This window comes from Amphiura filiformis, chromosome 17, assembly GCF_039555335.1.
Source record: "Amphiura filiformis chromosome 17, Afil_fr2py, whole genome shotgun sequence".
Lineage (NCBI taxonomy): Eukaryota > Metazoa > Echinodermata > Ophiuroidea > Amphilepidida > Amphiuridae > Amphiura > Amphiura filiformis.
The window spans coordinates 1867639-1883480 of record NC_092644.1 but is presented as its reverse complement, the minus strand read 5'-3'; the positions used below and the strand labels follow the sequence as shown (position 1 = coordinate 1883480).

Genomic DNA, 15842 nt, shown 5'->3' with positions numbered 1-15842 from the left:
CCCAGTGGCAAGGTAGCAGGCCTCGAAATAAGCCAGAATTTCTGAGGGCCATTTGGGCCCTTGATCTTAAATGTTTGAGGGCCCTCACAAATTTTTAAGGGCCCGAATTTGGGCCATTGGTTTAAAACCTACTGAACCTCACAAAAAAGTGAGCAAATTGCCACAAATTTTGTGGGCCATTTGGGCCCGCCGGATGTGTCTTTTGTGGGCCCTCACTGATTTTCGGAGGCCGAGGGCCCTTGGACCCTCCTTATTTCGAGCCCTGTCTCTAAATCACTTGAAGCTTTTGTCAACATGTCAAGTGAAACTGAAAGTTAAAGTCCCATTCAGTAATCACAACACAATTAAATACCTTATCAGGGCCCAACTCCATTTTTTTACAAAAATGAGTTAGACCCAGTATTTTATTGCCAGCAGACTGTTCTTCCTTGTGTGTGAAAGTTGACCAAATCCACCCTCTAAATAGTCTTCCACGTACACTTAATCATGGTTTACATGGAAGAAAGGCCCAACTCCATGGAGTTGGGCCCTTATTCCACAAATATTGGATTAAAGAGGAATTTTGTTCATTCATGAAATCTGCTTTTCACTACAATAAACTTTCTTGCTAACATATTACATGCTTCTACTTGTGCAATTACTGGATAATTTTCAATTTCTGTAGCTATTTATAACACATTTGCTTACGGAACTGGCACTTTCAGTATATTAGTGGAAGAAGGGCCCAACTCCAGTTCCTATTAAGACCTGAACTGTTGCCATGGATACATCATAAATAATTTCAAATGTATGTAATACTGTATGTTCATGTATTAAAGTTCCCCTGAAAATGAAAACATTCTGTCTATAAAACTTTTCCAAATATTAAGTTTTTCTTAATATCTCAAAAACAGTTTTGATGGAGTTGGGCCCTTCTTCCACTCAGGTATTCAATTATAAAAAAAATTAAAATAGTTCATAAATTGCTTACAAGTGAAGGATAAGTCATTCAAGTTGTCAATTGGTATTTTTGAAATGAAAAATTTGTCAAAAACCAAAGAAAACAGCAGCATTGACGTAGTTCAAGAGATATTTTGAATATTTATTTGTTACTTATACATGCAAGCAGCTGCACCTCAATTCATACAAAATGAAGTTCTATTTACTATAAGTGTATCAATTATTCGTACACATGGATCATATTACAACTATTTCACGTTAATTCTGATTGACTCTAACATCATCATTTATATACTATCTTCAGTAGACAGCAAGTTAATTAATTGTGCTAGAATGCAACATGCATGATTCATAAATAATGAAGTTCTGTAAAATTTCACTGTATCAAAATTAAATACTAGTACTCATGAATCAAATTACTCTAATTATTTAACATTATTGCAGACAGATATTTTTCATTCATATTCATTATTTCCATCAAAATACATACATTTAAGCAACAAAATAGAATAAAAAACATCATCTGTAAAAGAGATGCAAGAAGCAAAAGCCGAATTAATAATTGTACCACCTTTACTATAAGAAACAAGTAATTACAGACACACAAACCAAAAAATACAACAGTAGTCTCAAAGCATCAATAGCATAAAAGAAAATTATTTTGAGAAAACTAGAATTTAGTGGTTCTCAGCTAGCGTGGTTCTCGATGCAAAGAGTCGACCACAATGCCTCCATGTTGTTTTTTGAAAATTTGTTAAAAACATACGTAAAAGAAAATAGTTTTGAAAGAAAGTATTTGAAAAAAAAAAAATTAAAGTAAAAAGAATTTGGGAAAAATAGGAATTGTATAAGCTAATTATCATAATAATGAATGCAAACTAGACCCAACTTGCAGGGATGAATGACAGCTCCAAAATATGGAATTGCATATTTGCTTCACAGCCCTTTTGTGAAAAACATATTAATGGACAGTATTCATAACAGCTCCCCATTTCACACCTGGGTGGAGAGGAGTAATCGAGATAAAAGTGCCTTACTCAAGAGCACAACACGATGGCGTCGCCGGGGCTTGAACCCGCAACCTTCCGATTATGAGTCGTAGCCCGTTCCGCTCCCGCTCGGCCACCGTGCTCCCAATAAATAAAATAAATAAATGATCTTCATACACTCCTAGATAGTGAGAACCAATAAGGACAAATGCTAGAAAAATGTGTGCATAAATATTATATAATTCTGGCGATTCACAATATGATGCGCCGCCAGCCAGCGGTTGTTCTTGCCAGTCCAATTTTTCACCTTCAGGGTCCAGTGAAACAAACATTGATTGTAAATGGCAAGTCCCAGCCTTGAACTTGTTTTGACATATTTGTCTATAATACTTTCAGTGGACCAGTTGCCATTATTAACATCCTAACCATGACAGTAGTGGGAGAAATAAAGTTAATCTATGTGGTAAATTAAATATGAGAAAGGTTTTTAACACAAGTCAACTCATACTTTATTTCTCCGTCTCGAATATGATTTCGGAATGATTTCCAAACCTCTTTCTTAAAGCTTCTTGGATGAGAAGATGATAGAGGGCGGGTATTGAACTGAAGGCCTATAGATAATAACATCACTGCTCTTCTCCATCTGACTTATTAGCTCAGTTGGTAGAGCATCGGTTTGGTGATCCGAAGGTTCCAGGTTCAAATCCTGGATAGTCAGTGAAATTTTTTCACTGGCTGTCATTTATGTATGTGTTGACTTGTGTTAAAAACCTTTCTCGTACATGACAGTAGTCCTAGGCGATATCACTACATGTAGGATCCACTAAATGCTCATCTGTCAGGCCACAGTTCTTTAACCCCAATTCACGTGTACATTCATTGAATGACCTTTGAAAATTTGGGTACAAAAACTCATACTCTGCAACTGGAGGTCAAATTTTGCACTGTGATAGTTTAATTGAGGTTATTGAACTGTGCCATTGGGATGAGGTCATTGTGGTCCACATATTACCACCTATCAATTCAGTATATGGCTTACAGATGGACAAACATATCATGCAAAGCTCTGTAAAGTCCTACCAATTAAAATCAGATGACCCACAAAAATTCTTTCAAGATGACCGACAAAAATTCTTTCAAAATGACCATTCTTCTGGATGACTTGATTTTAGAGGCGCTGGCCTGTATCCTGTGTCCTAGCAGGACGTTAGTCAATGAAAAGACATTAAATATTAAATGCGAGAATCAAAAAGGATACATGCCTGAGAAATATTTTTTTGAGCAGTGGGGAGAATTGAGACTTGCAGACTCACTTTTGAGATTACCAGCCTTTTGCCATCTTGTGGGTAAATCAGTACAGTTGCATTCCCCTTTATTGTCATGGGTGCGAATCCACATAATCTTCTCTAGGTATTTTCTTTTATACAAGTTTGAATCTTATTATGTTATGTTATTATACAGTGGAAACTCATTATAACGAAGTTGTCAGAGACAGAGAAATTAGTTCTTTATATCCAAATTTTGTTATATCAGGGTTGTAAAAACAATAAATAACAAAAGAATTTTGTATCTTGGTTCTGGAAAATTACTTCTTTATAACAGGGTTTTCTTGTATCCAATTTCGTTATAATGAGGTTTTACTGTATTTCCTTTGATTTACCCATACAGGTGGCCAAACATGCCGTCACATGACCACATCTATAGGAGTTATAGACCCTGTTCACATTAGAAAATTTCTTCATTCGACGAAGATAAGTTAATCTTGATTAACTAATTAAGCATGCGTACACATTATGCTGAACGAAGACCTAACGAAGACATTGCACTGTACACATTTCATGAAAATTAACGAAGCTCGAACGAAGCTATTAACGCCCGGCTATTACTAAAGCCGGCGAAGGTCACTTGTCACATGATCACTTTCCTTCGTTGAACGAAGCGAGCGTACACATTACAAAATTAGCTTCGTCGAGCGAAGTATTCTTCGTCGAAACAACCTTTTTAGCTTCGTTGAACAAAGCAATTTTAATCTTCGTCGAACGAAGACATGTGCGTACACATTAGGAAAAAATGATTTTTAATCTTCGTTCGACCTTCGTCGAAAGAAGAAAATTCCCTAATGTGAACAGGGTCATAGTATACTGGACATAAGGCCAAGTAAAATAAAAAACATGTTAATTTTTTTATTTGGCCTAAAGTGTTTGTATCTAAATGACACTAAACCTGAATTACCAAATAAAGTAATCAATAGATGGAGAATTTTGTTTCTGCATATTTTGACACCTCATTTGGCATCATGCGACTTTATTTCCTCAAGTTATACCCATTTGAATGAAAACGAGAGCATATCAAAAGCGACATATTTGGGATATTTCTTCCTTCAGGGCGATTCCTAACATTATTATGTTTTGATGGATCCAAGTTGTGATAATATTGGATCCAAAACATAATAATGATAAAATTGATGCTTTACGCCAATATTTATTGGTCTCGCTATGAGTTGTAAAATATTGGACTCGACTACGTCTCGTCCAATATTTTAAAACTCATACATGTAGCTCGACCAATAAATATGGGCTCAACCGATCCAATTTTATATCAGTGTATATTACACATAAAACATGTGTTTCCACAGAAGACACGACGTTGCACTCTTTTTTATCTGCTATTTTTGGGTACGGAAATGTCGAAATATGTTACCTTGCATGTTCCCACTAAGAGCAAAAATTGTTTAAATTCTTCAATGCACAGCTTTTTACAAAAAAAACCCAGAAGAACGGACAGCAAAACACTGTGGGCAGGTAAATAAACCAAACACAGGGAACTGATCCAGTGGTAAGAAGTGACATTTGTGTACTTCCAGTATGCAGAAAATTGTTACCCTGCTTGTTTCCACAGCGAACATCATACACTTTCTGCGTGTTTACACTGAGCACTCTGTATTTTTACTCGGTATTACCCGGTAACCCACAATCCGATTCAGACAACAACCACCACGTTTCTACAGGCGCTTAAAATAAGGGTTGAGGTGTGTACCGGAAGTACTGAAAGTATTTTCCTGACCCCAATCTGCTTTTAAGGTCACGATGTGATACATGAAATCAACATAAAAGATGTTCAACACCCAGCAACCGTTAACTGGTGTGTTTCCACTGGCAGAAATAACGGGTGTCACACCACATCGTCTACCTCATGAGGTGGATCACGGTTGCCGGGTGTCCACACCGCATCACTCTGAACCGATCTGTTTCCACTGGGTACATTAACCGGTAACACTCTAAACTAAACCACATTACCCGCCAACCGTTCCCCAGTAGAAACACGCAGTTTGATTAGGTATGATCTACCTCCCGAGGCGGATCATGCCAGGTAACAGTTTAATGGAAAGCAAACGTCATCACCCGGCACGTTTCCACAGAGCTTGTTACCTGCCATCGAACGGCATGGTATGCTATGATTCAGAAAAATGGTGCTCTGTGAAACACCGCATACATGTAGAGGGGCTCCATTTATTAATTTTCTGCTCTGGGTTAGACTATGCCATAGTCGATTTTTGATAAATAAAAATATGTTATTAATCATGATGAACGCATTCAGTTGAACTCGAAATTATACTGATATTTATTACGTTATCAATGGTTATGAAAAAGTTTATATAATTATATTTGTGACAGTAAATGTAAAGTATATGTACGTAGGCTTATATTATTGAATGCAACATATCATAATGGCATAACTATGGCACTTCAATACTGAACAATTCTAATTTTAGAATCTGCCAGTTTATTACGAGTTAAAAATCGACTATGGACTTTCACTTTTAAGCAGAACTTTACCCCGGGACTTCGTTCTCTAAAACCCACTGTCAATCATACTTGTTTATCAATCAAATCTAACCAAAAGACCTAGAATGGTGGTACAATACGCGCTAGATGCGTACGTTCATACACCAACTTTCGCGCCAGCACAAAAGCGCCGCATTCCATAGATAGATGTGTACCATGTATAGTTAATGGTAATGGTACGTGTCGGGAGGATTTAAACAATAACAAGATTTGGGTGACCAATCACAAGCCAGATTCATTTAAAGATGCATTACATCATGACCCATTTAAGTTAGGCCAGAAATTGGCCTAACTCTCCATAGAGTCAAAAAATGTTAACCACAAGTCAAAGTCAGTAGTCCACTTGGGAAGCTAACAAACTGAGGAAGAATAGGTGATGTGAAAATCTATCAATTGTGCACAAATAATTGAATCAGAGTTTTAAGCTTAAACGTAATAGCCAGAGTATGCATAATTTGCAAGTGGACTACGGAGAAGTCTAGCTCTGGGTTGGCAGTGTTGCAGTCAGTAAACCCAGACATGCACAGTGGCGGCGCTATGGGGGTGGGAAGCATCCCCACCAAAATTTTTTTTTCTTGCCCCCCCCCCCCACTTTTGAGGAAAAGCCCCCAAAATAACGTAAATTTCCACTTTTTGTGAACATTTTCCTCAAAATACTAGACATGCATACAAATTTATGAAGCAATTAATAATACAAAAACAATGGGCTATTCCAGTTGAAATCCATACACCCCATATGGAAAACATAACTTAAATCTTCCACACAGGGAGTGTGAATTTCAAATGGAGTTATGGAGAAGGAACTGATCTTTGTGAAACACAGCAAAAACATGTTTGTTAATTTCTTGTACAATTTGAAATGGCTTACCTTCAAGTCTTTGTAAAGTGGCAATGTACGAGCCCACTTCACAAACGTATACAGTTGATGATCCATAAGATGGCAGACTGCACTGAACAGATCCAACTCTTTGGCATCAAAAGCCTCTCGACAACACTCCATTAGACCATCCTGGTTGATGAGTTCATCTTCTGCTTTGATGAATTCACGCAGCATTGGGCTCAACTGCGACTGAATTTGCTTCTGAGGAATTCCCATGCAAGCTTGCGAACAACCTGGTAGATTGGTTGTGCTAAAATCATCTCTTGGCTCCTGTTTGATGATTGATGCGATTGGTGCTGGTGGCGCTAGCTTCTTTTTTAATCAGAGTTGTGCGTCGACGCCGCTTTTGAGGTTTCAGGCTCTGCTTCCCTTGGAGTTCCTGTCTTCTTCTAAACTCTGAGGAACCATGGTACATGCTGCGCCCTCCTCTCTGTCTGTCTTCACGAATAGCTACATGGACACAAAATAAATAAATATAAACAAATGATTGGTGAAAGGTTTGCATCAGAACGAAAAATATAACAATGGGATTGCTTTACATTGACATAATATAGTAGGCCTACATTAAATTGAAAAAATATTGACAACAAACTTGAAGAGAGATTTCCCCCAAAAAATAGACATATTTAAAACAATTAAGCTGAATTTATACTCGATCGCCGAGCGATTAATCGCTTTTGAAAAAGCGATTTGCAATCGCCGAATTTTGCCATGCATCGCCCGTCGCTTTTGCATTTATACTTATCACGGCGATAGCGCTTGCAGACGACAAATAAAATATTCTAAATGCCACAAAATACATTTTAAAACATCAGTTGCTGTCAATAATTATTGCTTTATTAATTCATCACCAAAAGTTAAAAATCGAGAAAGGTAAATTAATTAGCAAAATAATAGATCCAGTTGGTTGTATATGATTGGTTCATATGGTTGACGCATTCACGTGTCAAGCGATATCGCTGGGAAGTTGAGATTTCTTCAACTTGCAAAAGCGACATCGTTTTTGCCTCAGCGATTTGAATCGATTGATCGGCTTGACGCTCTGGAAATGTAAGTAAACATTGAGCATGCGTGAAAATCGCTTTTCTGCAAAAGCGATCAAGTATAAATTCAGCTTTACAGTACAAATTGAAACAATGAAAAAATGGATTCAAACAAAACATTTCCATTTTTGTATTCTTATTAAAATTTAGAATGAAAATTTAAGGAATCTGATAGCAACGTTTGCACAGGGTTTTTTTTTTGTGGGACCTGAGAGCACATCAGTACCCATATCAAATATCATTCTGAATACAAGGAGTATCTTCCTGATATCAAATAAATTTGATATTTCTAAATATATTTTTGATATTCAACAAGTCCTCGAAGTAAACTTTATAAATCGAATGATATGTTCTTAAAGTGTATGTAGCTGGGATGAAAAGCGAACCATCAATTGAAAATTTTGACCTTTCATATTGAATAGAAAGGGAAGGGGCAAGGTATACCAACTTGCAACTTGATGTGGGTAAACAAGTAAAATACAGACTAGACAAAAACACTAATGTAGGCACAGAAGTAGTAGGTAAGGTTCCATAGCCAAAAATTACCAATTCCAAGGCCCACAGAGATGATAAACCAGCAAAAACAACTGGGATCAATGGGAATACAAAAGTGCACTGGAGTAAGTGATTAACATCACTCTGCACATAAGCAGACACAATTAACCAAATGTCAGGAAAACAGTACAAAACATATTATACTGGAACAAGTGATGAAAATCACTGGGCACATCAGCAGACAAACTAAACCAAACAGACAAAAAAACAACCATTGTTTCGAGTAGATAAACTACTCTTCTTCAGAGACAGACAACGAAATATAAAAGCAAACAACGGAAACTACATGCTGTCGTTTAAAAACAAATTCAAGTCAAAAACTGAAGGCAAGTTTAAATACATTTGTTGACTCAGTAGCAAACAAGACAAGCTCAGAGCTAAATAAGCTGTGTCTTAAAGCCATATTATAACAATTAAGGAGGACGCCCTCACTGAATTTTTAAAATTATTTTTTACAGGATTATATTGTACTTTATTAAACCAATATACATGTCCCTGCAAAAATCAAGATTCTAGGTGCTGTAGTTTGGTCAAAATCCGAGATTTTGAATAAAACGATGGAACCGGCGTTTTATTATTACGATGGAATTATTAATCGTACGCATACACGATGTTTATATCACACAGTACATACACGGCGTGCAGGACGGTGACCGTCGGTGATATACACAACAGAGGGTCGTACCATAACATGACCGAAGGAGTGGTACGCATTGGCGACATGTGCGCTGGTAGTCAATTCCAATTTTCTTTGCTTTGCCGTATAGTTGTTCGGCTCAAAAATAAAAGGGGGTATATCTGACAGTAAAAGCTAACATTTTATGGCAAAGAAATGTTAATTTATTTTGTTTGAAAATGTTATAATATGGCTTTAACTCAATGCAAGCAAGTTCACTACTGGTGACCTACATTCAGTCAGCGCGGAGGTCAACCTTAGCTTGCTTGGATTGTTGTACATGGAGTGAAGCGCTACACTCAGTGACCTCTACATGTATGTTGTGCAAAACATGGACCAAAAGGCATGCAAAATTTTCGAATTTTGTGATACTTTTTTTTAGTTTTAAATGTCAGACTACAGTTAGAAACAGTCCATTTTTAAACCATATTATGGACATGATTTTGAGGAAAAATGATATTGCATTAATTTGGTGTTTTGAGGAAAAAATCTATATCTTCAATACAAAAGGTCGAAATTGTCATGATGGACTGCTTTTCATCCCAGTTACATACACTTTAAGTACATATCATTAGATTTAAACAATTTGCTTTGAGGACTGTTAAATTTAAAAATATCAATTTTTAATCATTTGCCATAAAATGTGTATTATATTGCAAAAATTAAAAAAAAATCAAAATTATTTGATATCATCAGGACATTCCTGGTATTCAAAATGCAATTCCATATGTCTGATGTGCTCTTAGGTCCCACAAAAAATGTGGCTATCCGGGCAATTATATGTTTAATAGAACAGGTGGTAGTGTAATTATTTTTTCTGAAAAATGACAAAATATGCTTTATTAAGTGCATAATAATGGCACCAACTGCAGTTCACTAATCACTTTAGATGACTGCACCCTTTTATTCAGGAAAGTGTTCTGGCAAGGCCTCTGGTGTTCATATAATTATATGCGATTTATGATAAATTGAGATGTGGACACATGGATAACCCACTTGATGGGTGAAATTTTACCTGCCAAACACTCCCCATCAAAATGTGAATGTGGTGTTCAGCTAAAGCCCTGGTCAGGGGCAGCAGAGCTGCCAACATTTGAATCTTGAAAAAAGGGAGATTTCCTGTTGCAATCAGGGAGATTTGTCAAAATGTGTACATCTTAATGGGTGAAACCATTTCCTTTTCAGGGAGATGACCAAAAATGAAGGGTTCTGAAGGGTTAAAAGTAGGGAGTCTTCTGCGAAAAGAGGGAGAGTTGGCAGCTCTGGGGCAGATCCACATAGGGGAGACCGGGGCAAAGTGGACCATGGGGCAAAATGAAACACCCTCATTAACTTATGCATATATGCTGCCCTCAATCTCCAAGCTCATGTATTTAGAACACAGCTATGATCCAGCATTGTTTGTGAAAGGGGGTGTTCACATGAGTCAGGTATGTGTGCTTTTTACAGAAAGTGTCTGTTTTTCATGTGTTTAACCCGATAATAAATATTATTATCTGCCAAAGCACTGTGCTTTTGCTGAATTACTTCGATAGTCATATTAATGATAGATGGGCTTAAGTCTACTCTATGCATGGTAACAGGGGTAGCATACATTAGCGTACATGATAGTGATGCATGTTGGGAGAAATCTCACTTGGTCGGGGCAAAGTGGACCGGGGCAAAGTGGACACAGGATGGTGTGAAGCAAACGTGGATGGGGCAAAGTGGAACACCACAAACAGACCCCACTCAGAACTTTGTAATACATATGTATCTGGCCATAGTATACTGATGTACCAGGAGGTAGGCCCTAAGTGGTATTGACGATACACCTGAAGGGAATGCATTTCTGTAACACCCCTCCCCGTTTCACTTTTCCCGAGCCAAAAAAACCAGGTAAGATTATAAACCTAAAGTTTTGCCATGCCTTGCTTTGTAATCCTGTTTGGGCTGGACAAAATATTTTATATACGCTCATTTGATCAGGCTGAGTTCACATAGTATACCCCTATGTGAACTCAGCCTGATCGAATGAGCGTATATCGTATAGTGGGAGCACGGTGGCCGAGCGGAACGGGCTAGGACTCAGAATCGGAAGGTTGCGGGTTCGAGCCCCGGCGACGCCATCGTGTTGTGCCCTTGAGTAAGGCACTTTATCTCGATTACTCCTCTCCACCCAGGTGTGAAATGGGGAGCTGTTATGAATACTGTCCATTGAGCGCCGCCTAAAGGTATGAGCATGCCTTGGGCATTGTATGGCAGCTGACATATTCTAATGACAGCGGAATAAATGTAAAGCGCTTTGGTACATGTTCACATGTGAAAGGCGCTGTATAAATACCAACATTTATTTATTTTTTTATTTAGTGAATACCGTATACCGTATACAGTATACTTCCATGTGATCGCAGCCTAATAGGTTGAGCATCTGTTGTTTCATAGAATCCCACTATTAAACATTGCTGTGCATTTTAAGTGGAGAAAGATGTGTTTAACAGTTGTTTCACTTGTTGTTCTGGTTGAAGTTTCAGCTAATAATCACCTATAAAGATGCAACTATTTTAAAACCACCTATCAGTTGTAAAAAATCGCCTTAATAATCTATTTCTTTTTAAATAATCGATTACCCGATTAATCAAAATATCGCCCAAGCCTGCCCACACATATCCCCTACATACACACACACAAAATGGGAAAAAGAAACAAAGTCAGGAGGAAGTGAAAGAGAATACGGTAACATTAAAGAAAGATAAAACAAATTGGGATATGACAGCTAACTATAGCAAATAGTATATGTGCAAGCCGCTATTATCCTGCCATTGCATATCCTGGAACACTACCACGATTTCTACCGGCTGTATCGCGTCCGTGCTCCGCGTTCAAGTAATAAAATTACCTGTAAAAATCATGGCTTGCTGCATCCAAGATTAGACTTTTTCAAGAATGCTACAGTGTATTTTTTTTCAAATATGTTGAACAGCTATTTTTAATGACATTTTTAGCGTATCCATGAACCAACTTTCATTTAACATTAAATCGACCAACAATCCCGCTATCCGGGCCAAGATGTACCAGAAAATACCGTTTCAAACACGAAAATTAACCTAAATTTACACGCCTACACATATACTACAGATATCATTGTCAAGCTCGAGCTTATTGACCCCGATTGATTGACAGTTGGGAACGCGTATTGTACGCGATGCTGAACGCCATAGTAGCGGGGTGCTAAAGGACGCGCTTTTAGCACCCCTTTAGCATCCCAGCACCCCAATGGCAGTCTCTATGCATGTACCGGGGGTGCTAAAGCTGCATGGAACAAAAACAACAGCAGGAATTGCTGGTTAAATGAAACTGCAAAAGTTGGCACGGATACCAGCGAAATTTACTGTCAAGGGCCTGACACCATAGCCTCACCCACACCACCTTACTCTCTCTCTGCTTGATCACACTGTAAGCCCCGCCCCACTGCAAAACCTAGAATGATCTACCCCTGTTGATTGCTGCCGTTGCACCATACATACATTGGTACATGTGGGTGGAAATTTTAGTATATATCATAACATATCGTGCGTTATTCATACAAAAATAAAATTCAAAAAAAGAGTACTTTACAATGAGGTTCACTGTCGAAACTCAACGGATTTAGACTGATAAAATAGTGCTTGATAACATACGTACACTTTTGGAATTTTTGAGACATTTTGGTGTTTATGTGTAAAACCAATGACGACGTCAAAATTCAGTCAATCTTGGCCAGCCCCCCTGGTCTTAAAGGTCCCCTGAAAAGGTGCTACTAATATTTTAATTGTATATCATAAATGGATTACTACAAACACAAAATTACCAACCAATCAAAAATGTTCCGTTTGTAAGAAATAACACATTTTATGAAACCATTTTTACCCGCATTTTGTTGCATACATACAGCCAGCCAGTAAAGTGATTATTCTCCTCCTTTATAGGGCAGACAATAATATAGACCAGGTGTTGAACGCGCCATAAAACCATTTGCACAACCTGGTACTGAACCCAACTAAGTCTCACTAAAGCTCACTATTAAAACCACTCTGCGTACATGCATTCCACGTGACTTGATGACGCAATCAGCCTAAGTCATATATACCCAGGTAATTTCTGCCCGGGGCAGCCTAACCTCGGTAGCTACATGTCGGTGATCGTGTGCGTGGCATGCGAGGGGTCCCGGGTTCGAACCCGGGGGTACCAAGTGACTTCTTTCTTCACCTTCTCTCCTTTTTTTTTTCTTCTTTCCCTTCCGATAGCAAAAAAAAAACACGGGTAGGGTTAGGGTTAATTGGCATGTTTTTCCTAGATCTAGGCCTCCTTAACCCTAACCCAACTGAGTCTCACTAAAGCTCACTATTAAAACCACTGTGCGTACATGCATTCCACGTGACTTGATGACATGATCAGCCTAAGTCAGATATACCCAGAGAATTCCTGCCCGGGGCAGCCTAACCTCGGTAGCTACATGTCGGTGATCGTGTGCGTGGCATGCGAGGGTCCCGGTTCGAACCCGGGGTACCAAGTGACTTCTTTCTTCACCTTCTCTCCTTTTTCGTCTTCTTTCCCATCCGATAGCAAAAAGGCCTCCTTAACCCTAACCCAACTGAGTCTCACTAAAGCTCACTATTAAAACCACTCTGCGTGCATGCATTCCACGTGACTTGATGACATGATCAGCCTAAGTCAGATATATACCCAGGGAATTCCTGCCCGGGGCAGCCTAACCTCGGTAGCTACATGTCGGTGATCGTGTACATGGCATGCGAGGGGTCCCGGGGTACCAAGTGACTTCTTTCTTCACCTTCTCTCCTTTTTCGTTTCTTCTTTCCCTTCCGATAGCAAAAAAAACCACAGGTAGGGTTAGAGTTAAAGCCATAATGTACGATCTTATAATATGAAATTGGTTAATTTTTTCAAACCTGATTTTTTTGGCATAAATGTCCCAACTTGCATCATTAGCTGGAATCAACCAAATTTATTGTGTTTGTAGGTCAACAGAGCAAAGTTCGACATAATGTCATAATTCAACAATTATGACATTATGTCCTCTTATAGAACGGCCAAAATGACCAGCAGGGTTTCTATCACTTTTACCTTGTTATTGCAGCTCAAAATGGACAGAAACCCTTCCTGATAATTATTACTAGCATTATTTCAGCATTTTGAGTATATAATAACAAATTAAAAATTTGGAGGAAATCGCAAAACTGTGTTTTTGTTGCTTTTGTAAGGCGCTGTGTGCTCCGTAGAACGCCCTATAAGTATTGTGTAATAATAGCACTTTTTGCACTGTAAAAGATATCTAACCACAGTCTGTGGCCCTCACGGACATAGCGAGCATGTAGCGCGAGGCCAGCCCAAAGGACTGCACTGAGCATGAAGCACAACCTCTCTGGATAGTATATACTAAAAGCAACAGGGCATGAAAGACAAGATACATGCAAATACATGTTTACAAGCCTTTTGAGTTAATCAAGTTTTCTGCAAATTTTGTTAAATTAGAGTGAGAATGAATCATTTTGGCACGTCACATGGACCATATTGTCATTAAACTCCTGTTTAAAGTGCTTTCCAATACCCCCTGCTGGGATCACAATTGTATTATAAAATGCTGAGGCTGTATAATTCAGGCTTTACATGTATTTCATTCCCTGATTTCATCGGGTAGGGGGGGTCACTCACTACTTTACTTGCTACGCACCTGTGTCCATGAAAAACATCTAAAAGGGTATGTTTTTCACCACACAGCGTCATCGACGTCTTTATGAAAAAGGGGTACTTTTTCAGAAGGCATCACGATTTAGGGGTCCTTTTTCAGCCAAATCCTCAGACGTTTAGGGTTAGTAATATTATTGTTTGAGTGAGTTTGCACTAATTTGATAAAAATCACCACTTTTTAATTGATTTTTGTTACTTTTGTGCATGTTTTCTTCAGTATCTATATGTCTGCAACATCAAAAAGACACTTTGGGTATCAAATTAGCTCATTTCCCTGTTTACGCCACTCACATGTAGGGTATCAATATAGATATTTCTCAGTTGATGCCATTTAGGGTATGGTTTTTGCATGTGCTACGCCATTTAGGGTAGGATTTTGCATGTGTTTCGCCATTAAGGGGTGCAATTTGGTTATGTGAAAATTCGCCATTAAGGGTGCATTTCAGAGGTGTTCGGACGCGGGTGGGAGGCACTTTTGTGTGAGAGTGACGCCCGGGTTATTAGCAAGTGTCAGAATTTTTTTTTATTTTAAAAGCTTTTCTATATTAGCTTAATTCACATCCCATCACAAAATGAAATACGGTTTCATTAGAAACGGAAACGGATATAGAGCCTTTCCAAATATATGAATAAACACACATATAGACTGTAGAAAGTAAATGGTAATTAAAAAGTTTACATATTTTTTATATACCTACTCCCTTTTCCAGAAAAATACAACTAATATTTTTGGATTAAAAAATATTATTCTGTTTTGCCAAATGAAACATAGCTAGATCCTAATCCTTTAGTTAGTCCTGGCAATAAAATTTTAATTTTGTGGTCAATTTTTGGAAAAAACACGGCTGTCAGTTACAGTCCCTGCCTCTTGGGACCCGAGGATATCGGAGACTTAGGTGGGGACGTAATTTTGGAAACTGTTACAAATATAACAGTCCTGGCTACAATGTATGTCTCGGGGGGCAATATTTTCTTGTACATCCCTGGCAAGTTCCTGCCCCCTAACCCCGGGGCAATTGCCAGAAAGATCACAAAATGTGTATGAATTCCGAGATTCAAATAATAATATCAAAGAACCTGGATTCCCCTGGTAAATGGACAGAACAGATCAGTGTTTCCCCTGCTTTACGAGTATGCACAGTTTAGAGTATTCTTTTATAATGTCCGGGGTAGATCCCTGGCCTTTCG

At 38.3% G+C, this 15842-nt stretch overlaps 2 protein-coding genes and 1 non-coding gene across 4 annotated transcripts in view; 1 reads left to right on the top strand and 2 right to left on the bottom strand.

Moving 5' to 3' along the window:
• LOC140136791 (nuclear hormone receptor FTZ-F1 beta-like) overlaps positions 1-6869 on the bottom strand; it is a 42492-nt gene extending 35623 nt beyond the window's left edge. Inside the window, exon 1 of the mRNA XM_072158390.1 lies at positions 6642-6869. Within this exon, the coding sequence (XP_072014491.1) occupies positions 6642-6869 (228 nt within the window). The remainder of the gene's footprint in view (positions 1-6641) is intronic.
• On the top strand, positions 2573-2646 carry Trnat-ggu (transfer RNA threonine (anticodon GGU)). The gene has a single exon. It is a non-coding gene; the product is annotated as a tRNA-Thr (tRNA).
• A 40-nt stretch (positions 6870-6909) lies between the features above and the next one.
• LOC140136789 (uncharacterized) overlaps positions 6910-15842 on the bottom strand; it is a 48539-nt gene continuing 39606 nt past the window's right edge. For both annotated transcript variants that reach the window (XM_072158383.1, XM_072158384.1), the window contains exon 3: positions 6910-7103. In XM_072158383.1, coding sequence (XP_072014484.1) covers positions 6910-7103 — 194 coding nt within the window. The remainder of the gene's footprint in view (positions 7104-15842) is intronic.